Below are 21,750 nucleotides of genomic sequence, written 5' to 3'. Positions count from 1 at the left end.
TATTTTTTTACCCAGATAATACAGCATTAAAATAATCAATTATTTGTGTTGCATTATTCATGTTTGTTTTAAGTTTTGGATGTGACTTTTCAATTATTTTTTTTCAACAAAAAGAATATCCACGCCAATTACTCCAAATGCTTTTCTCCTTATCAACACTAGAGGTCAGACAAGCACCCTAAATGTTCCTGAAACTGGTTTAACCCAAAAATAATAAATATATAATAATTTAATATATAGGTCTAGTCTTGATCCAAAACAACCTACATAAGAAGGGAATGTGGTACCAAACATGTATTATAATAATAATCTAAGAAACTGTCTTATAATTGGTACTTTACAACAAGTTCTGTCTATGTACACTTAAAAGTGCCAAAACAGAGTTATGTGATGAATTGCAAAAATATCGGTCGAGGGAAATAACTTATAATAAATGTGCAGAGCCAGAGCTTCTGGAGTGTGACGAATAAGGAAATAATACTCCAATAGAGTGGTATTATGTCAACATTTTATTACGCATCACCACCATGCAAAATCACTGCTATGAACTTGCTCAAAAATCAAACAATGTATATTTCACACATTTATGATGTTTCTTTTTTTGAGTGGCTTGTCACTTGCCAAAGTGACTGTGTTTCACACACTCACTATATAATAGGTGTGTAAATGTTATGTGTTTAATTTCATGTGAGCCATAAAGTATTTTATGTTATGTGTAAAAATGGCACTTGAGTCATAATCAAAGCTTAAAGTAAACTTAAAGATCCTTATTTTTCAATGCCTTCTCTGGGGCGATTAGTGTTTCTAAGCACTCAACATAACTAAGTGTACTCAAGTACACTTAGTTATGTCACTTTTACAAAATTTACTTTGGCATATTTTTCAGACACCATATTTTTACTCCTGCTTGAGTAGATGTTTTGGTTACTCTTCCGACTGTGATTAAGTCAACAAGTGACAGAGGTTAACGTTTTAAACATTTGTATAACTTGTACCGCTCCTTCAGACCAATGTGTGTGGTCCATCCTTTGAAAATACCATCTAATGTTTTGTCCTTCCAATTACATTAACTATAAATTATAAATCAGATGTTACATCTAGACAGTTACCCAGTTTCCACAATTACCTCTGTACTGTTACTTTTACATTTCTTGGACCAACAGTTTATATTTCTACTTGAGTAAAATATAATTTTCACCTAAGGGTACTCTTACTTGAGTAAAATGTTTGGCTACTCTACCCACCTCTGTTTCTAACCACAAAGGAAATATGTTTTGTTGAAACCCAAAAGCATCACATCCAGCTTTAGACTAAAGAAGCAGAACATAAAACAAGGAGCAGAGCAGTGTGGGCCACATACTGCAGTGCGACAGGTTGAGAGACGTTTTCCCCAATCCCTCAATCAGCAAAGGCAGAGTGCAATTTTATACAGACATCAAATGAAATCACAAAAGGCCATGATTCAAAATCAAAAATATAAATAAACATTTAGAACACTTAAGAGCAATGGTATAAAATCAGTTGTGAAATCTATTCTGTCTCTATGAAAAGTTACATGAGTATTGCAAGTGTCATAATCTTTGATCTTAGATGGCACATGAAGAAACATCCAGGTTGAATGTGTTCAAACTAACTTTTGCCAATTGGCACTGGCAGTGTTATAATTATAATTACTAACAACTTAACAAAAATTATATTGATTTTTTTTTTTTTTTTAATCCAAATTGTGTGGTTTTATGGCACCTGTGGTATAATAGACAGCTCAGGAGAAATCTCTTTACATCAGCTCACAGTATTAGCTTCAATAGCCTATGTGGTTGGTTAAAAATATATATCTTTACATAAATGTCTTCTATGGTTGGATTCAGCAGTGCTTATCATCATTGCTTTGTATCGATCCAGTGTTATATCCAGTGTCTTGGCTGTTATTGTTGCTTTTCATATTGCAGCCATGGTCATTGCTGCAACGTGACCTGCACAATACAAACACAAAAACATGCAGTAACAATAAGACAATTAAGAATATTTTCAGAATGTACTTTTGTTTACTTAACTTTGCACTCACCATGCATGTTTTGTCTCGTTCCGGTCTGTGCTTCATTAGTTCCCCAAACTTAAGCTGGTCCTCCAGCTGCGCTTCCAGATTGTTCTCGTAACTGTCGGCACCACTGGCAGGTCTTGAAGACAAAATGGCTCGTTTCAAAACATGCACTGACAAGGCATCAACAACTTATGTATGTTTTTGACAGTAAATAAGTAAAAGAAAAGAAAGAATAGGGATTCTTGAAGAGATCCATTATAAACAAACGTTCCACTTTAATAAAACAAGACTATAATGATTCTGTTCATTATGGCCAGTGGTTCTCACCCCCATCGGGTCGCAAAATGATTTCTGGGGGTCCCCAGATGATATGAGAGACAAAATTAAGAGTACGGCTTGACACACTTCAAATCAAGTGGTAAATGGTCGATAAAGTGGTAGATTATTATTTGTTGACTCAAAAACGATATACTCAAAATAAAATCAAACATTAGACATGAGGCTACTTTCTATGTCAGGGATCACTAATGCCAACGATATTGGCATTGGTTATTTTGGGGGTGACTGGAAAAGGTTAAGAACCACTGCAATAGTCATTAACATTACTAGCTCAGATATACAATTTTTTTTCCTGATTTCAGAATTAGAATCAGGAGTCTATTTCCAACCTGGCCAGCAAGATCAGTTCTCACGATATATCCACTAGATGGCGCCAGTACAAAGGGGTCACTTTGGTCTACCTTGGTTTATAATTGAAGAAAGGATCTGAAGACGTTGCAGCCAAAAGTTCACGTCCAAAGTCTGAATCTACTGTGCTCTCTGTCTCAATTCCACCCTCTGTAAGACCAAACAATTGCATCTTATTCACTCCAAAAAAAAGTTTACTTTTTGCTTTTATTTCAATGTATCACCTGAATTCAGCTCTTTAACCAGTGATGACATTGTGTTGGTGATGGAGTCAGCAGCAATGAGCAGATCAGTCCTTAAATTTCGCCTCGGACCTGTGAAAAACATCAGATCTGTTATTGTAAATGTTTTGTTCAGTTGAATTAGCTTGTGTGTTACCTTGAGAGAAAGCCTCCTGTACATCGCCTCCTACACCCATGAGGGAGTCCTGGGGCGTGTGGGTGGGGGTTGTGCAGGTGGAGTCAGACAGAATAGGAGTGGGAATTGATCGACTGATGGTGTGGCTGGGAGAGGAGCGTGGAGAGCCTGGACCCTGAGTCTACAGAGAGAACAGCACATACTTTAACTCAAATGAAATCAGAAAAAGATTTTTTAAATGTTTTAATTATGTATCTACTCTCTGTAACCTATTCAAGGACAACTTAGTGGTTTTCATTTGTAGTGAACAGTGTATTACTGTGCTTTCCAGGGCCGGCCTTGGATGAAGTATGTGTGGGAACACTGACATACTTTAATTATTGAACCAAATTGTTTCTTCAACTGGCTATTTTGTTCAAATTAAGAAGTAGTAATTTATTTTGTTCTCTGAAATTCCAACATGAGCATTTATCTAGGTTTCTCAAAGAAACCATGTTAAATGCATGAAAAATATATATACATTTATACATACCATGCCCAGAGAACTACAACTATTTATTAATACCTAATGTTACATTCCAGTGACATGAAATTATATCATTAGAACATGATTAGTTTAACATTAAACTAAGATGTTATTTTGACTTGCAATGTCCATGCAGAACGTTCAATCTACAAAGCAAGCATTTGTTTAGTTCGTCTGATTTTGAGACTTACAGCCTCCTTCTGTTCCTCTTCAATCTGAAAAATAATGGTTTGTGAAACCAAAACCTCATTGCATTGAGTATTTCTAAAAATCCAATTGTGTTTGCTTCAGGATGTAACAGCAGGTGACTTTCTCATGCATCTTTAATGGATTACTATTGATCCTTTTAGGCTAATTAGATTGATATCTTCCCCACTTAAGCCACATCAGTAAGCAGTGTATACTGGCTTTAAAGACGTCCTGTCTTGTTGACTGCAGATAATATTCTCACACCAGAGGTTACCCATCTCCGTGAGGGGCGGACGCTTTCTCTTGTAAGGTGTGATGATGCGTAATCCTCCAGCTCAGCGTCCTGTTCTTAACTCATCTGTCCAGATCGTTGTCTCGCAGCAGGAGGTCTTTTAACTAACAAGGCTAATCTGCATCATGTATGTTCATTTGTTTCATAAAGGTACGGTATGTATTACATAATTCTATCTAATAGATGGATCTACCTTATGCTCACTAGTACCTTTTTACCCAAGAAGAAAATGTCTTTACTGGTACGTTATAGTAAACTATGTCACAGTCAGCTGTTATAGCCAAAATTATTTTAGGCTAAAACAGATTAACTAGCTCTTAACAAAAAAGAACTCTGTCATATTTATCTTTGCATAAACAACTCATATAACAATGTCTGTTCAGAATAAAGCCTAATTATAAATCAATACACATGAATATTAATGAAGTGAGGTGTGTGTGTGTGTGTGTGTGTTACCTTGAGAAGCATCATTAGTTGCTCTAGCTGCACCATGAGTTCCCTGCGACTCTCCTGCAGTGAAGACATTCTTTGTTCTAGCTCATCTTTGCGTTGCCTGACAGAAAGAACAAGCTGTTTAGTGTTCACAAAAATGTACTTTTACATTGAAAACTAAGATTCAAAAGTAGGTCTCAACCAAAACAATGAACGATATCTGTGTAATCCCTAAGTCGTCCAGGGAGGTTCCATAATACAAAACAAAGAATTTCAACAGGAAAAAACATTTACATTTGTTTTGTGTATCACTGGACGGATTGATTAGGTATTTATCGAGATCAATTGAGAATATGGTAGAGTAAGTTCAAGCAATGTGAAACTGCAGCTCCAAATACCAGTACGTGTGTGTTGTACCTGAGATGTCGTAGCTCAGCCAGAAGGGTGGGGTTCTGCTGACCTCTGTCTAGTGGTGGCTGGGACGCCGCTTCATGCTGAAGACGTAGACGTTGGATTTCTAGGAGGATTTCTCTGAAACACAGGACATTTATTTACTACCACACAGCCTTTCACAGCTCTGAGTTATGGGCTGGGACATAGCTCAGCTGCTTTTGGATTGGAGGGAGGGTAGTTTGCACTTAATAACTGCTGACAATTATGGATGGACAGTTTCTAGTATCGTGCCATGTTACAGTGAGCAAATCATCTATACTTTATACTGCTATACTTAAGTAAGCATATGACATTAAGTATATTTTAGGGCTCCCACAGATTTTCTTTTGAATATATATAATAATGATGGTGGTGATAATAATAATAATAATAATAATAATAATAATAATAATAATAATAATAATAATAATAATAATATTTGGATAGTCAGAATCATTTCCTTAAACGTACAGACTCGAAAAAAATGAAATAATAATAATAAATACTTTATTTGCATATATTGTCTTATCTAGAAGCCTTCAGTCACACATTTTAACCTCTATTTGGATGATAATGTATTTAAAAACTCTCAATATACAATCGGAATAATTATTTGACTCATCAAAAAAATAATTGCTGACTAGTCAACCACTAAAATAATTGTTAGTTGCAGCTCTAGTACATTTAACTACTAAGTCATGAAGTAAAATCTTACAAACAGTGTGACTGACAGTCATGATTGGGTTTATGTTAAGGTCCCTGAACAGCTAGGGAGGCCTAATTAGCATTAAATATTCATAACCCTGTCTTATTTCTCCCCTTACTGTGTTCTTACTTAGTTTACATACAATAAAATACTAATGGGGAAATAATGGGAAAGGTGTTTGGATTGGCTTTTAAAATAAACTGTACAACACAACTGCCACTCGCAGCAGCGGCCTCACCTGTTTTTGCTCTCCAGCTCGGCGATGAGCTGTCTCTGCTGCTTGTTGGCATCCAGAGATCCGGGCAGGTCAGTGGGGACCCGCTGCTGCTGAGCCTGTCGGGGAAAGCAAGCCGGAGAGATCACGTGAGTGGCTGATGTCATCCATCCAGCTTATCTCATATCTCACCAGGAAACAAAAACAGTCAGGTCACCAGCCATCCATCAAGACCCCATCGGGGCAAAGACCGGTTTCCTAGTCTGCCTATAAATGATCTCTACCTGAAAGTCCCTTCTTCATCTCGACAATAACAGGACTGAGAACTCCCTGGGGTGGATATAAATGTTGAAACCTCTTCTATTGTGTGATATATTCCTGGCACTAGACGCAGATGAAAGATGTCATGATAGCGTGTGCAATAATGTAGGTTATATCTCACCGCAGCATCAGCAGCCAGCCTTGCAGCGTAGCGAGCAATGAGGCTGTGTTCCTCGTCTTGGAGGTGGTTACTCCTCTCCAGCAAACTGAACACAAGGAAATTGGAAAGGCACAGTCACTCCTCTGCACGGTACAAAAACAGAATAAGAAATGCAGTTAGTTTCTAGGTGGATAAGCATTAACAGCGGAGATCCTTGCAGATTGTCAAATGAGCAGTTATTATTCTTGTATTGATAATTTGATCATGAGGAGATTGTTATCACTCTACAGAAGTTGATCTCCTACACAGTAAAAATGATGTTTATGCTTTCATGGGAAATGCACTAACTCAGGGTGGTAAAAGTCACACAGCTGCAGAGATAAAACAGATGGTAAACTTTATTTGCAGCACTGCATTTACCGTAAAATAAATGCACAGCGGGATTAGTACTGTACTGTATGAGAAAATACTAATGAAAATGATAGTATGAAGCCAACATTTTATGTAAGTACATGTGTATTACTGGGGCTGGCCCATCACATTATTTCTGTTTTAATTTTAAACACAAAAAAAGCAACAAATTGTGTCCGAATGTAAAAGAAGAGCAATTAAACTACATATTGGCAGCACCAAAATCCATATTTAAAACATATTAATGGCAACCAATACATTTATCTTTGCAGTTTATAATGTTCAAAATACCGGCAAATACAGTAATCTACTCTGTCCTAAACTAAATGAAAAAGATCCTTTCCAACAAATGAGAAACATTATAAACTGCTTAAAAGTTTAGTCCATTTCCTTGGATTTGCTTAGTCTTAAAACACTCAAAATCAAACAATAAGACCAAGAGTGACAGCTCTGATCTGGAAACACACTGACCTCTGAGCTCTGATAAGGTTATATTATTATTATTATAAGATTATATTATTATTGTTTTGACCAGAAAAAGTACAGCAGTTCACAACTATTTGTCAGTGGTTAGCAGATACAAAAAGCAGCATGCAGTATTAAAGCAGAAACCTCTCCAGACTTAGGGTTAGAGTTGCACAGTGAGCATTCAGCAGAGCACATGGTTTCCACTGCTGCTGGCCACACACATCAGCAGCACCACACGCCCACTAACCATGATTTGGGGTTGTTTTGGAGCAGCCTCACATACAGACCAATGAGAACATGTTCATCTGCAAGTCTATCGGCCACATCCAGGTAGTAGTTTAACCTGAAAGAGTGCACCATTCCACAAAGACATCAGACATTGCACAGGTGACGGTGGATGGGTGAGGCGGGTTAAAGGAGGGGGAGACGGGGTAGGTAACACCGGGGACGGGAGAGAAAACGCAGACAAAGGGGCTCGGGGAAGAATGAGCTGAAAGAGAGCTCTTCATGGGTGACTAGAGAGAAACAAGGCCATATTATGTGTGGGAGAGACAGCATCGATAAAGGCTAACAGAATGATTAAGGGCATGCTCAGCACAAGAGGGGAACGACATGCACTGCTTATATTACACAAGCATTAATCACCCGTACTGCATTATTGAAACAACGCTCCCTTTAAGATTGAACTAATTCAATGTAACTATGTAATTATGATAGGTACTGTGTGTTGTTCATATTATTCAGGAGAACTGAAACCACTCAAAACTTAGTTGTCTTTAGGTAGCTCAAATACTGTATAGTTCATGTTGATGAGATATTTCTGAAAATATTGATTGTAATGCATTTTCTGCACTTGCTTTTTAACTCAATAAGACATATACAGGTCACAATAACACATTTTGCAGCAGAAAAATGTCACGATAAACAATGATAATTACCGGCAAACTACTTTATACCACTAACACAATCATCTTTAAGCAGTATAATCCTTTCTAGATGTACAATATTGTTTAAAAACACTAAGTGCAATAAATAAAAAGCCAAGTTAAACACTTTTTTGGACCCTCTACAGCTCAAATCTTATCATTCTGCAATAAAATAACAAATTATCCCAACAAATGCAGACAAAACTTGCACAAAATAGAGATTGAGTCCTAAAATAAATTGTTCCAGATATAATTTACTGAACGATGAGTTGATATAGTAATTATCATGACAGGGCTAGACATATACATTCTAAATATGCTTGATTATTCAATTTAAATCGTACTTATGTTAAGTGGGAGTCTATGTTCAAGGCCTTATTTATAAAGCGATTGCAGCAAACAGACCGTTGCTAGAAACTTCATGCAGTCATAAAGAGCCACAAAGTTCCAGTCAAATAATCTTACTTCTTGCATCCAGAACTTTGTGATACTTTCGACCCGGTTACCTACAGTTATATCCTATACATGCACTTTTTTGTTATTTGTGCACCTGTGTCACTTACCCTCTGCCTTTCAACAGATGGGAGGCAGGCACAGTCAAGGGGTTTCTTTGTTCAACATTATTCCTGCTGTAAGGTAAGCTATATACACTCAGTAAAGGAAAGTACAAAGGCAAAAAACACACAGAAGAAAAGGCTACAAAATGAAGATAGTCTGGTTCACAGAGTCTACAGGGCCGGAGCCTTTAGGGAGCACCCCGAGCTGAAAAGATCTGCTTTCAAATCCAGGACAGTCATTGTTCGGGCGACTCACTTTTTGGTGGAGTAAGGGTTCCCTGATGTAGGCATGGAGTGGGAGAAGGCGTAGTCATTGGGATAATTCACTGGTCTTGGAGGCCTACGTGAAAATATTGCACAATTTAAGGAAAGATAGGAGGTTTTTTTGGTTTATTATATCATGTTTGTGTGAAATGAACAACAATAAACCATGCATTAGGATTGGATGTGTAACATGACAAACAACATAATGGTTATCAGCGTTACAACAATCAACTGTATACAATTTTAAACAATCAAAATGTTAAAAAATCAAGAATGGAGGTGACTGGAGGAAGTTTACCATAACAGACATATCTAAATGCTAATAAAAACAGTGTCCAGATGACTGCAACTGAATCTTTTTCTACACTGGAAAACTCCTGGACGAATGAGGAATTACACCGACCTAAATGCTAATTGTTTTAAGTCTTTATAACAGAAATTTAGGCAAGAATGTTGGCATCCCAGGGTAGAAATGGCAGTTTGCTTATCTTTTAAAGGTTGAAATACATATTTTTAAGTCTCAGCACTGTATTTCAGCTTCATAAAAAGTATAATATATGGTAACGCATGTAATCCTGTGTCTAGCCTAATCTCCTCTTCCATTTTAAATACGCTATAAATGTAAAATACATTTGTAAACGTCTGATATCACTCACGTGTATCAGAGTGGTTCTTATTTACTTGATTTTTCATATTTTGCCCTTTTATGATATTCTGCACATAATCCCAGTTCCTCTATTGAAATATATTCCACTTTACTTTTTCCTGCATTCCAGAATTTAGAATGTATTTATTTACAAACTTTGAAAGAGTCTATAGAATGGGTAATACTAGTCACAGCGTATAGGGCTGGTGTGGTTAGAAAGAATAGAGAGAATATGTTATAGAAGGAATGGAAAGGTTAGGCAAAATAAGCAAATTGCACTCACCATGTATCTCTATTTTCATCAAGGTAGCAAAAAAAAAAGGAAAGTGCTTTTATTGTTTTTGTAGAAAACATATGCCAAATGCATTAGGGAGATACACAAAAAATGTGCATTATAGTATATCACAGTATATTAAAAGGCTATTATGAAAGCTTTTGTTTATCAGACATTACTGTGCAGCAGATGCAGCAAACGTAAATTACAATCACTCCCAGGGCTAGAATTAAGTCGTATTGATCGGTCGCTTCAAATGACTGACTGAAATTACTTCACATCCAGCACAGCCTTAAGGACAATAAACAGCCAGAGGGTAGAAATCAAACACTTACAACCGGAACGAAGAAATGAGAGGCGCTCCATACAGCATGATAGACAGAAACAGACTTACACAATGTGAGCGAGGTTGAGAGGTTTTTCTGGCATTTCGGGAAACAGGGGGTGGAGAGGTTCTCTGCTGGACGCACAGCTGAGAGACTTACTCAGAGCATGGGACAGCTTCTTAGCCGGGGATTTCTAGGAGGATCGAGAAACAGAGAGTCAGAGTCAAGGTACAGAAGTAGCGCTGTGCAGTTAATCGAATTTAAATCAAGGCCGGTCATGATAGCAAATGTTGTTGTGCGATGTTTTGTTCCAGAAAATGTCACGACAAACGATAACATTAAGCTGCGCTGACACAATAACCTGAAAGTGCTAGTAAACCCTTTTGCAAATGAAGCTTGAAACTCAAGAGCTGCAATAAATAAAGCGAATAATGAAGGACTTTCATTTATTAGTCGTATTTTTTAATTATTCAACCCTCTACAGCTGAAACCTAATTCATGTAATACCCAAAAACAACACACAGATACACAGACAAATATTGAGCCCTAAAAATACTGTTCCTTCTTACAATTATTGATGGATAAGTCAATATAGTAATGATTGTGACAGGCCTCGTCATTTCAAATCGACAAAATGTCTTTTAAACAGAGTTCAGGAAAAGCATTAGGTTTGGAGCAGAGTTTAAAGGAATGAACTTGACTATTTAATTGCAAAAGCTAAACGTCTATATTATTTAGGCTCAGAAAATGTACATTGAACACCATTTAATGTGTTAGATGAAATGAAATTGCATTGATCAATATGAGGAACAAACTTGTGAGTAATTTCTCTGTGGTGTAGCTTAGCCCTGCACAGAAGGGAAAAAAGTGTACAATAATATATGCAGTATACAATATATATTATATGTATATATTCAATGCACTTCACAATCCAGTTAAATAATTGTGTGGGTTTGATTTTCCTTGGCCTGGGTTTTAGAATTCAGTATTTCATTCTTGTGTCATGCAATGTAAATGTATTTTAATGCTTTCCTTTTAACTAAACTATGTATGATTAAATGAACCCTGCGACGAGTTGGCCACTGTCCAGGGTGTACCCCGCCTAAGGCCCAAAGTCACTGGGATAGGCTCCAGTCAGCGGTAGAGCTGACTGGTAAAGCGGTAGAAAATAATTGAATGTATGATTAAATATCTATTTTGTTATCGGGTTTCCACAGTGTTTATTAATTTTATCCCGGTCAATCAATATTGAGGGCCTTGAATATAGCCAGAATTTGAATTACACTAATAAGAGACAAATGCCATAATTATTTAAACTGTAATTCCCTCCTGATATGGTTATTTGTATTTTCTCCAGTCGGGGGAGGTAGAATCCATACGTTACACTGCAGCAAATAACCACAACGACTGGTTTACTACGGACACACCCCCTACGCCCCGCCCTCGCTCCCCTCTCCCGCTTGTGTTTCTTTACCCATGATGTGTACTCCTTCATTTGGTGCTGGTTGCTATGGGAACCGCTGGCATGCCCCCTCCAGAAGCAGTCCTGACAGAGCTGGTAATTATGACATTGCTGGCAGCGGTAGCGGAAGCCCATCATGCTCTCGGTGTGGCAGTAGGAGCACTCGACCGGGTGAAAGACTGAGAGACAGAGAGAAAGCAGGGGTCAGACACATAAATATAAATATAAGTATAAATATAAATATAAATATAAATTAATTAAAAAATAATATAAATATAATTAAGCAGGCATTACGTGGGCAGTGTGTTATGGCACTGAGCTGATATTAAAAAAAAAAGAAAAAAACATATATCAACAAGCAATAAGCAAACCAGACAGGGGTTTCCCATTTGTGTCTGAGAATAGTTGGCAAATGTGATACTGTTAGTTTTATACATTTTGAAATAGATATTTTCCACAGTCAATCATATATGAAAACTGCTGTTGTGTAAGGACTTATTTGGGCATATTGCATTTTCCCTCTGTTTAGTTATAAGGAAGCAGTTACAAAAACATTAAGATGCTTGTAAAGTAAGTTCAAATCGCTGTGGAATAATACAAGTGAATCTAAAATGCTCACAAGACACAAGAAAAGTCAGAACCGGTATTGGTGGTGTTTACATTGTCTCAAATTTCACGTAATCCCCAATTCAAACATAAAGAACTACATCAAAGAGTTTCCAAGGAGAAAGAAAGTCTCTCTCTACTTCAACAATGATTATGGAGAAAGAGCGCCATGCTCCGGGTGTGAGGTCCCTGTGGGTGATTTTAGCTGGAGGAGTGGGCATCTGGCAGAGCACTGTCCGTGAGAACTGTGATTCAAGGTTATGATGCAGATCTGCACTTCACAGCCACAGAGCCAGTCTGTGCAAAGTTTCAGCTTTGAGGTGGGAGTTAGTTTGTGTTGCTTCGTACCGTTCTCCACGTTGGTGAGCCGATGCATGAGTGGTAACCAGACCAGACACTGAGGGGGCGGGTCTGACATCAATGTATCCAGGAATGTGTTGAGGGAGACTTTTTTCTGTACAAACAAGGGAAGAGAAAGATCGAAGATTATAAAGCGCTAGGGAGAAAATGTACAATAAAATACAATTTCTATTGCCAAATTCTTATTATACAAAATATCTTAATTTTCCTAGAAGCTATGCTCAAGATAATATCACGCACAGATGCATTATATAAATAAACATAAGTGACAGTAGCTACCAAATTAGTGTTGATTTGTACAGATCATATTTTGTGAATAATGTTAGAAGATCCATCCATCCATCTATCCATCCATACATTTTTTAAGAAAAGAAACAAATCTATGGAGGTTCAGAGGTTAATTTGTGAGTGACAAGAGGGAATATGTTCCTTTATCTACCTCATCTTTATCGCAGGATTCCCAAAAGGCTAATGATTAGTTAACGTAATATAAGACTTAATAACATATCAGTTCCCTTACTTTATGTTTCCACTCGATACAAAGGGAACCCAGAATACATTTTTGTTCCATTACTTTTTCCTTGATAATTTTACTGATGAGAAGAATACTGAAAGAGCAATCTAAAAAGACCACTTGTTTTTTAAAAATCAATAATACTTTTCCATCTAAAATGGTATGAACTGGTCTAAAGGCAGTTAATTTTCCAAATACAGATCCCAGAACGTAATTTAGAGATGTAATTTAATTTGTGTTCATGTGTTCCTCCATTTGCCACTCAAATCCACAGAGACCGAGCTAAATAAATAAAGAAACTACAGAGCAATACACGTACATGTCAAGAGATGCGCAGAAGTTTGAATAAGTCTATTGTGAAGTCGATGTTTACGACCTTACCTGCGGAGAAAAACATGTTCTAACAGCTTGCTCAGTGTAACCAAACGAAGGTCCTTCAAAAACCGCCATTGGCAATTTCAGCGCCTCCCTCAGAAACTGGTCAAACTGTGAGTGCACCATGATTCCGTCTGAGTCTGATATCTGGGAAAAAATATCTGGGAAGAACGCAGGGAGACACAACAAATGAACTAATTGTAACTTGCCACCACAGTCAACTAATTACAGTATAATACAACGCAATTTACTCGGGAAAACAAATCGAGGAAAGCTGTTATTCAAATCATTTGTTATGATACTGCTGGCATGGTGCAACTCCCACAGACTAAGCAGATTATGTAATATGGGCTATCTTAAGAAAAGGGAAAACGACTTCTCCCAGACACACGCAGCCAGGCCTGTTCCCATCTTAAAGACACTACACAGACGCAGCCTTTTAAGAGCGTATGAGAAAAATGTACCAGTATATGTCTTTATGATGATAACTGCAGATAAAGTTGGAATGTTTCTAAAAGTCAAACTTCTTACATCTTAATTTGTCCAGGATTTTCCCTCCACACATGGTTGCCAAGGCCGTCTTCAACACAAAGACAGACATCTTGCCATGGCCCTCCCTAAAGAAAGCAAAAGCAAGTTACATTACAGCCATCGATCTCCTTATCTCTCCATCCCGTCTCCTTTGTCCAATCGTCATTAGTGCCTGTCCCCTAACTGTCTGGTCCCTTTAAATGACCACTTTCACTCTGCATTGGTCTATCTGTGGTTCCGGACACAGCTAAAGGTCAATAGTTCACCTTGCCTTTGTCTAACAAAGAGGGATTTCTTGTTAAGTGACAGCTTTGACTAGAAATAAGGATTAAAGCAGCTGTAAGTGAAATGTTCCTTTGTCAAGACACCAATATCTTTCCACAAACAGCAAATCTACTTCATTATTTTTAGATTTTCAAAGTTAAACAGTCATGTTCATGTTCCTAGACATCTTAACAGACCTTAATATTTATAAATGAAGTGGTTGACGAGTATGCTTAGATCACTGGTTTAGACTGGCATGTATGTTGTTTACAGTATATGTAGTAAAGTATATTTTCATCCTGCTCACACTACATTAGCTCAGGTCACAAACCCAGACGCTACCCTCACACAGGCCGCCGCCGGCGTCACGTGAGCGGTTACTCACGGGTCGTAGGCAGCGAGCAGAAAGTTGAGCAGCAGGCCAATGCACTGGTCCACGCCGATCTGGTGCGTGGTGGGCATGCGCTTGTTCAGCTGGTAGAACATGGTGGACAGAACCACCTCCAGGCGAGCCACGCTCAGCTCGGCGTTCATCTCCATGGAGTTGAGTCCGCTCTCTCGGAAAGCCTCAATGACGTTCCAAATGTCAACCAAGTGCACTGCAGGACACGCGGCGGACTGTGATTTTGTGTGACATTAATGCGCTTTGCTTTGCCTTGCCGTGTGATGTACTCACTGTTGCATTTCTTCTGAACAAATCGCAGTTTGCAAGCTGTTCTGTACGTCGATAACCGAATGGAATCCAGATCTTGCGCCCCTAGGAAATATTTCACACATTTATTATAAGTATTGTAGTGTTTCTGAGGTTGTGTTCTGATGATTGTTTGATGGCAAAAATGCTGATGTTTCTGTCCTTTGCTGCAGAATAGGAACCTGCTGAGTCAGGCCTGGTTATGTGTATTTTAATATTTTCCTGTATAAAAAATAAAATTAAATGAATTATTGAATAAGGTCAGAAACAACTGCAAAAGGTCAATTTTATTTTTGAATAGTTCTCGTCCAATTAGTTGACCGCCTGCTGCTTTCCTGAGAATAAGTAGCGGTGCAATCAAAGAAGCATTATATTACATTTACAGCGTGCCAATTGCAATTGTAAGGCATAAAATGAGTTAGAATACACCGATAAAAATAAAATGTAGCTAGAAAGACTTAATACATCTGTAATATTGAATTAAAAGGAAAAAATGATTAGATTTTCTAAAGTGCCACTGTCTTAGCTATAAGTTATATTTGTGAACATCTGTAAAGGAAAGTGTCTCAAATGTACCTGGACTTTCAGTTACAATGAATCTTCATATGCTTTAAAAGGAGGTCACAAAGTGGTGGTTGTTGTATTTTTATGGTCAGTGAATAAAAGTGCCCGGAGTACATCACAATGAAGCGTGGTCCTGAGCACTTACTCATCTCCACAAACAGTTGCCGTCTATCTGCCATGTTGTCACCGCTCTGCCTGCAGCCCTCAATCATTCTGATGGAGAGGAGAGAAAGACCGTCATTCTGTGCACATCGATATTTAACAACACTCACGGTGAACTCATCATTTGGACATTAAGGAGAGGTACGGTCAAACAATGCAGACCGATGTAGCACTTCGAAAAACACTTCAATTTCTGCCTGCACCTCATCACATTCTAATTGCGGACCTGGAAAGAAAACAAGATTATTGTAAAATTGGGTCAATCTTGACATATCTAACACGGATTCAAGCGGAGAAGAGACAAACGGCATGAAGCACATTCAAGTGCTGCGTGCGACAAAAGCTGCGCTAAGGTATCTGAAAAACTTGAGAGCGAAGGCCCGGACTTTGAAAGGACCAGTGCAGGCGAGAGAACTCTCACACCACGCCTCGCTGCACACTGTCCAAGGCAATCTAATACACCTAGTCATGTGGTTTGTTTCCATGGCAGCAAAGATTCTCGTCGCTCAGTTCGTAAAAACATAATGACCCCCCCACACACACACACCCGGGCAGCCCACACCTTCTACTCCAGACGGTCAAAGTTTGGACACAAACTTTTATGCACATGGATTAATGCCACTTTGAGGGTGAGTGGCTCCAAATAATCATTCACCTGTGATATTTAATAAGACAGTAATGATTACGATGTGAAAATGATTGGTACAAACTGATTCATGTGTATTATGGTGGAGAAACTAAAGTGGTGACAAATTTGGATGAGCGACATAGTGTTGGCCAAGTTTGAATTCACCCTCGTTTTTTGTGTAAAAGTAAATCTTATCTTATTTGTTTCAACCCCACCAGATCATATTGAATTAAAAAGAGACATTCAAGGCAAGGCAAGGCAAGGCAAGGCAAGGCAAGTTTATTTGTAGAGCACATTTCATACACAAGGCAATTCAAAGTGCTTCACACAGCAGGAAAAATGCATTCAAATCACAAAGAAATTACAGAAACAGAAATACAATAAAATTAACTAAATTAAAAATTATCAATCCAACTGATTTTCTAAACTAATAAAATCACAAACAAAAGAGAAGAGTGCAAAGAAAAAATCCTTTCAGTCATATGCGCAGCTAAACAAAACTGTTTTTAGCTTAGATTTGAACATTGTCAGAGTTGAAGCCTGTCTCACATCTTCAGGAAGACTGTTCCAGATTTTAGCTGCATAAAACTGAAATGCAGATTCCCCATGTTTTGTCCTGACTCTGGGCACCAGCAGGAGGCCGGTCCCTGAGGTCCTCAGAGTCCGAGATGGTTCATATGGCACTAACATATCCAAGATGTACTTTGGTGCTAGGCCATGGAGAGACTTGTACACAAGCAGAGCTGCTTTAAAGTCTATTCTCTGAGCCACAGGAGCCAGTGCAGAGACCTGAGAACAGGACTAATGTGATCGTACTTCCTGGTTCTAGTCAGGACCCGAGCAGCAGCGTTCTGGATGTACTGCAGCTGTTTTACAACTCGTTTGGAGAGACCAGTGAGCAGGCCGTTACAGTAGTCTAATCTACTGGAGACAAACGCATGGATAAGTCTCTCTAAATCTGGTTTTGACACTATATTTTTGATTTTGGCAATGTTTTTTAGATGGTAAAAAGCTGCTGATGTTATTGATTTGACGTGGCTATTAAAGTTCAAGTCTGAGTCCATTATTACCCCCAGATTTCTAATTTGGTTTGTAGGTTTTAGAGCGAGACTCTGGAGGTGACCGCTAACACTTTCTCTTTGTTTCTGTGGGCCAAAAACGATTATTTCAGTCTTGTCTGAGTTCAGCTGGAGAAAGTTGTTTTGCATCCACACACTGATCTGTTGGATGCAGTGACAGAGTGAATCGACTGGTCCATAGTCACCTGCCGATAGTGTAACATAGATCTGAGTGTCGTCTGCATAATTGTGATAGGACACATTTTCACTGCGTATCAACTGACCTAACGGCAGCATGTAGAGGTTGAACAGAAGGGGACCCAGGACTGACCCTTGGGGCACTCCACAGGTCAGGGTCATGTGGTCTGAGACACAGCTACCAATTTCAACAAAGTACTTCCTGTCTTCCAGATAGGACCTTAACCAGTTTAGGGCAGTGCCAGTGATGCCCACCCAGTCCTCTAGTCTCTGTAAGAGGATCCCATGATCGACAGTGTCAAAAGCAGCACTCAGATCTAACAGAATTAAGACTGAGGCTTTGCCCGTGTCAGTGTTCAGGCGGATGTCATTTGTCACCTTGACAAGAGCAGTCTCAGTGCTGTGATGAGGTCTAAAACCTGACTGAAAAACATCAAATGAGTTGTTTATTAAGAGGAAATCTGTGAGCTGTTGGTAAACAACCTTTTCAAGGACTTTGCCCAAAAATGGCAGATTAGAGATGGGCCGGTAATGACTCAGTACTGCGGCATCAAGACTGCTCTTCTTTAGGAGAGGCTTTATGACCGCAGTTTTCAAAGACATTGGGAATGTTCCAGATTGAAGCGACATGTTAACTATGTGAGTGAATGGTGCTAACAAACTGTTCAGCACAGACTTTAGAAATTTGGTGGGTAACACATCAAGGCAGCATGTAGATGAACTCAGACTGGTGATGATCTCATGGACAGTTTTGTCAGTTACTGGTGCAAAGTGAGTTAGCTCTAAGTGTCTTGGTGGTTTTAGGGTAATTTTTTGCATTGTGGGATTTATAGCATTTTTAATGCCCTGAACTTTGTCATTAAAGAATAATGCAAACTCATTACACTTGGATGTGGAAATGAGTTCTAACGGCAGCTGAGCTGGAGGGTTTGTTAATCTGTTTACTGTGGCAAACAGGACACGCGAGTTGTTACTGCAGCTTCCAATTATTTCAGAAAAATATCTTTCCCTAGTTCTACATAAGATTAGGTTGTACATGTTCAGCTTTTCTTTGTAAATCTCTTTTTGAACCTGGAGCTTTGACTTGCGCCATTTCCGTTCGGCCCTGCGGCACTCCCTTTTCTGTGCCCTGACCGAATCATCATTTCTCCACGGCGCCTTCTGCTTATTTTTAACCATTTTAGCCTTTATAGGGGCGATGGTGTCCAGAACATTCAAAACACTAGATGTAACAGAGTTCAACAAATCATTTACATTAGAACATGAGACATTTTCAAAGTTTATCATTTCCATAAACAGTGCACCTGTGCCATCACTTATGTGTCTCCTCTGAACAACTGCAGGACCAACCGGAGGTTTGGGAGAAACAGACAGGTCAAAGAAGACACAGAAATGATCAGACAGAGCAACATCGATCACATTAACATTTGAAATATTTACCCCCTTTGTAATTATGAGATCTAGAGTGTGTCCTTTGCTGTGGGTGGGGCCTCTCACATGCTGAGTAAGACTGAAGGTTTCAAGGACAGCATCAAGCTCTTTAGCGTTTCTGTCACAAACATTATCAACATGCACGTTGAAATCACCTGTAATGACCAAACCATCAAAGTCTGTGCATATGACTGAAAGCATCTCAGTAAAATCATCAATAAAACTTTGGCAGTGCTGGGGAGGCTTGTATAAAACAATGAAGAGAATGGATGGAGACCGTTTTAGCTCCATTTTAAAGGATACATACTCAAATGATGAAAACACCCCAAAAGACAACCTGCGGGTAATTATTTCATCTCTAAAGACAGCACAGACTCCACCCCCTTTTTTGTTTTCTCGTGTTTCAGATTCAAACTTAAAGTTGGGTGGAGCAGATTCTATCAGAACTACATTTCCTGTGTTTTTGTCAAGCCATGTTTCAGTTAAAAACATAAAATCAAGATTATAAGAAGAAATAAAATTATTAATTAAGCAGCCGACACAAAAAACACACACAAATAAACCCAAACAAACAGAAAACGGCCAATGTAAAATAATCATAAACATGCAAATTCACACGAGGCCCCGGACAACTACAAGAATATATATATAAGAAAATGAAAATATGTTTACAGCCACACACAACAGGCACAGATTTATAGATTCACACTGGCATCCACTCGTCACAGGCAGACAGGTGCTGAGTGCCAGCTATGTCACCTTCTGCTCCTTGTTTTCATAATCTCCAATCACTAAGAATGGTGCAATCTTTTTGGACAAATGAGGCCATATTAAACCAGATACAAACTGTGCAGGTGTAGAGCAAAATAAGGCTTTAAACAGACTGTACAGCATCTTAGTTGTGTTGACTGGCACATATCGGAGTAAGCTAGGCAAATCCTCCTTTTTTATCCACAACACAATATTATCACAACTAAAACACAAATAATTGAGTCTGTCAGTGTATACCTGAATTTAAAAGTTGTCGCCTCAGATACAGTGTGGGCCGGCTCTATCTTTAACCACAAATGTGAAGGCCCCACATTCTTGTCCAGCTTTACAGGCGCTCTATAGTTGCAGACTCCAAACCCCATTCCGGGCAAGTTCCCAGCAAACATCACCTTTCTTTTGTGGCACAATCTTACAAACTGAACATACTTTGCATTTCCAAATAAAGAAGATAAGCAAAGGTTTAACAGTTCAGACTTACTTTATCAGCTGGCTCAAGTGCTTTTTCTTTACACCTTATTAATGTTATGGTTCTCCTCCACACTACAACATACTAGTGGACAGAGCGAGTGATGCATGTCCTTGTAGCCGTGCTCGGGGAGAGGGGAGCAGATTGTCATTTAACATTTGCAAACACAAGCACTTACTTGAATTACAGTGCAATCTGTGTTCGCCGGGCCCGCTACACTACACGGCAGCTGTTGGCACTGATTGGCCCAGGTTATTTTTACATCCCGGGACTATAAACACCACTGGCATGTGAATCGCAGGCCCCTGACAGGATAAAAAAACAAAACATGCAGCGTAAAGTTTAAAGTCAATGAGTTGTGGCTTAGTTGTAGCACATTCGGAGTGGGATATTCCACTTCCTGTCATCTGTACCTCCGGTGAGTGGCGTCTGCAGCCCTTGTCTCCAGTTCATTGCCATGGTTTCAGGTGCAAAAAGGCCAACACTGTGAGGGTCTGGTGTTAAATAAGGACTTGGACGGCATTTTTACAAGTAAGACTGTTAAACTGCTATGAACACAGGATAAAATGTGCCACAGAAAAACAATACGACGTAGCCATGTGACATAAAGTTTAGATTAAGTTTAAATAATGTTGTTTTTGTTGTCAGTCACTATTGAGTTGTGATCGATTACAGAATTGTCCAGATTGTGGCATCTTAACAATAATAAAAGATAAAAAATGAACGTTATTAACAAGAAGTTGATGCAAAATGAACAAATCAAATAATAGTAACAAAACCATTGAAATTATGGACATTTTTATATTGACAAAGAAGTTGTCCTAAAACACATGAACTAGGCTTACACATGAACAACTGCTGGAGCTGTAGTGAGAGTGAGATGGGCAACAGGCAGAGCATGGCACCAGCTTTGCCCTGGCATCACCTGCCACTCACAGAGACACCTGTGAGGACCACAGACAAAGCGCTCCCTGTTCCTGAATACCTGCTGCCCGCATAAACCACCACTCCTGCTTTATTCTCATCCCGCATTAGCTTTTCTCCTTGTAACTTGATCTCTAAACTCTTTTTCTCCTGACTGACAAAGTAGGTTGAGGTCGGCAGCCTCCACAGCAGCTGCAGCAGTTGTATTGTAGCGCACTTGCACAAGACTTACCACTATTTATTCCGAGACTTGTCATGCAACATCGCTGGTTTTTCCTCCTCTCCGTCCAGAAAGCAGACCACAAGCAGCTCCAAACCCGGCCGTGTGATCAGGATGTCTTTGGTGTTCGCTGCTGCATCGTGTCGCGCTCCTGCCAGAGCCTGGTGTTGTGGAAATGTTCGGTTAGCGCACTGAGCGGCGCAGAAGCGCACAGCCTCAGTCTGCCTCCAGTGTGTGGCCTTTGAGGTGACGTAATGCGGAGACTGTTCACTTGCGTCAGTCCGCAACGGCTGCAAAAGAGAAAGGAGAAAACAACCCTGTCAACACAACAACAAATACAAACATATGCTTCACAT

The 21,750-nt window shown here is 39.0% G+C and overlaps 1 protein-coding gene across 10 annotated transcripts; it reads right to left on the bottom strand.

Annotated features, from left to right (window-relative positions):
* Positions 1-491: 491 nt before the first annotated feature.
* Positions 492-21,635, bottom strand: dtna (dystrobrevin, alpha). Of its 10 annotated transcripts, XM_072441655.1 has the most exons (23): positions 21,407-21,635; positions 15,682-15,749; positions 14,958-15,038; positions 14,667-14,880; positions 14,018-14,103; positions 13,493-13,647; positions 12,586-12,691; positions 11,644-11,810; positions 10,238-10,362; positions 9,853-9,861; positions 8,916-8,999; positions 8,666-8,731; positions 7,424-7,519; positions 6,319-6,403; positions 5,901-5,995; positions 4,942-5,055; positions 4,549-4,645; positions 3,803-3,826; positions 3,107-3,266; positions 2,953-3,042; positions 2,782-2,878; positions 2,066-2,177; positions 492-1,973 (listed from the first exon to the last, which is right to left on the bottom strand). In XM_072441655.1, the coding sequence occupies exons 2-23, from the start codon at positions 15,746-15,748 to the stop codon at positions 1,956-1,958; spliced, it is 2,148 nt and encodes a 715-aa protein (XP_072297756.1). In that variant the 5' UTR covers position 15,749; positions 21,407-21,635; the 3' UTR covers positions 492-1,955. The 10 variants fall into 10 exon arrangements, with proteins under 10 accessions (XP_072297756.1, XP_072297758.1, XP_072297755.1 ...); XM_072441657.1 differs by lacking the exon at positions 8,666-8,731; XM_072441654.1 differs by lacking the exon at positions 9,853-9,861 and having other exon boundaries at positions 8,666-8,743.
* Positions 21,636-21,750: the final 115 nt, after the last annotated feature.

This window comes from Eucyclogobius newberryi, unplaced genomic scaffold (assembly GCF_026437365.1).
Source record: "Eucyclogobius newberryi isolate DKJ021-1_F unplaced genomic scaffold, fEucNew1.0.hap1 SCAF_12, whole genome shotgun sequence".
Lineage (NCBI taxonomy): Eukaryota > Metazoa > Chordata > Actinopteri > Gobiiformes > Gobiidae > Eucyclogobius > Eucyclogobius newberryi.
The sequence above is the reverse complement of the archived record's forward strand: the minus strand, read 5'-3'. Positions and strand labels throughout refer to the sequence as shown.

What these genes read in the sequence shown, in the direction of transcription:
- dtna (XM_072441654.1), bottom strand. Translation starts at nt 15,748, where the DNA reads ATGATTGAGGGCTGCAGGCAGAGCGGTGACAACATGGCAGATAGACGG. An exon ending in GCTGAGCTACGACATCTCAG is followed by an intron (nt 4,646 to 4,941) that starts GTACAACACACA and finishes TCTTTCTGTCAG; the next exon opens with GCAACGCAAAGATGAGCTAG. An exon ending in AAGAGGAACAGAAGGAGGCT is followed by an intron (nt 3,267 to 3,802) that starts GTAAGTCTCAAA and finishes TTCTCTCTGTAG; the next exon opens with ACTCAGGGTCCAGGCTCTCC.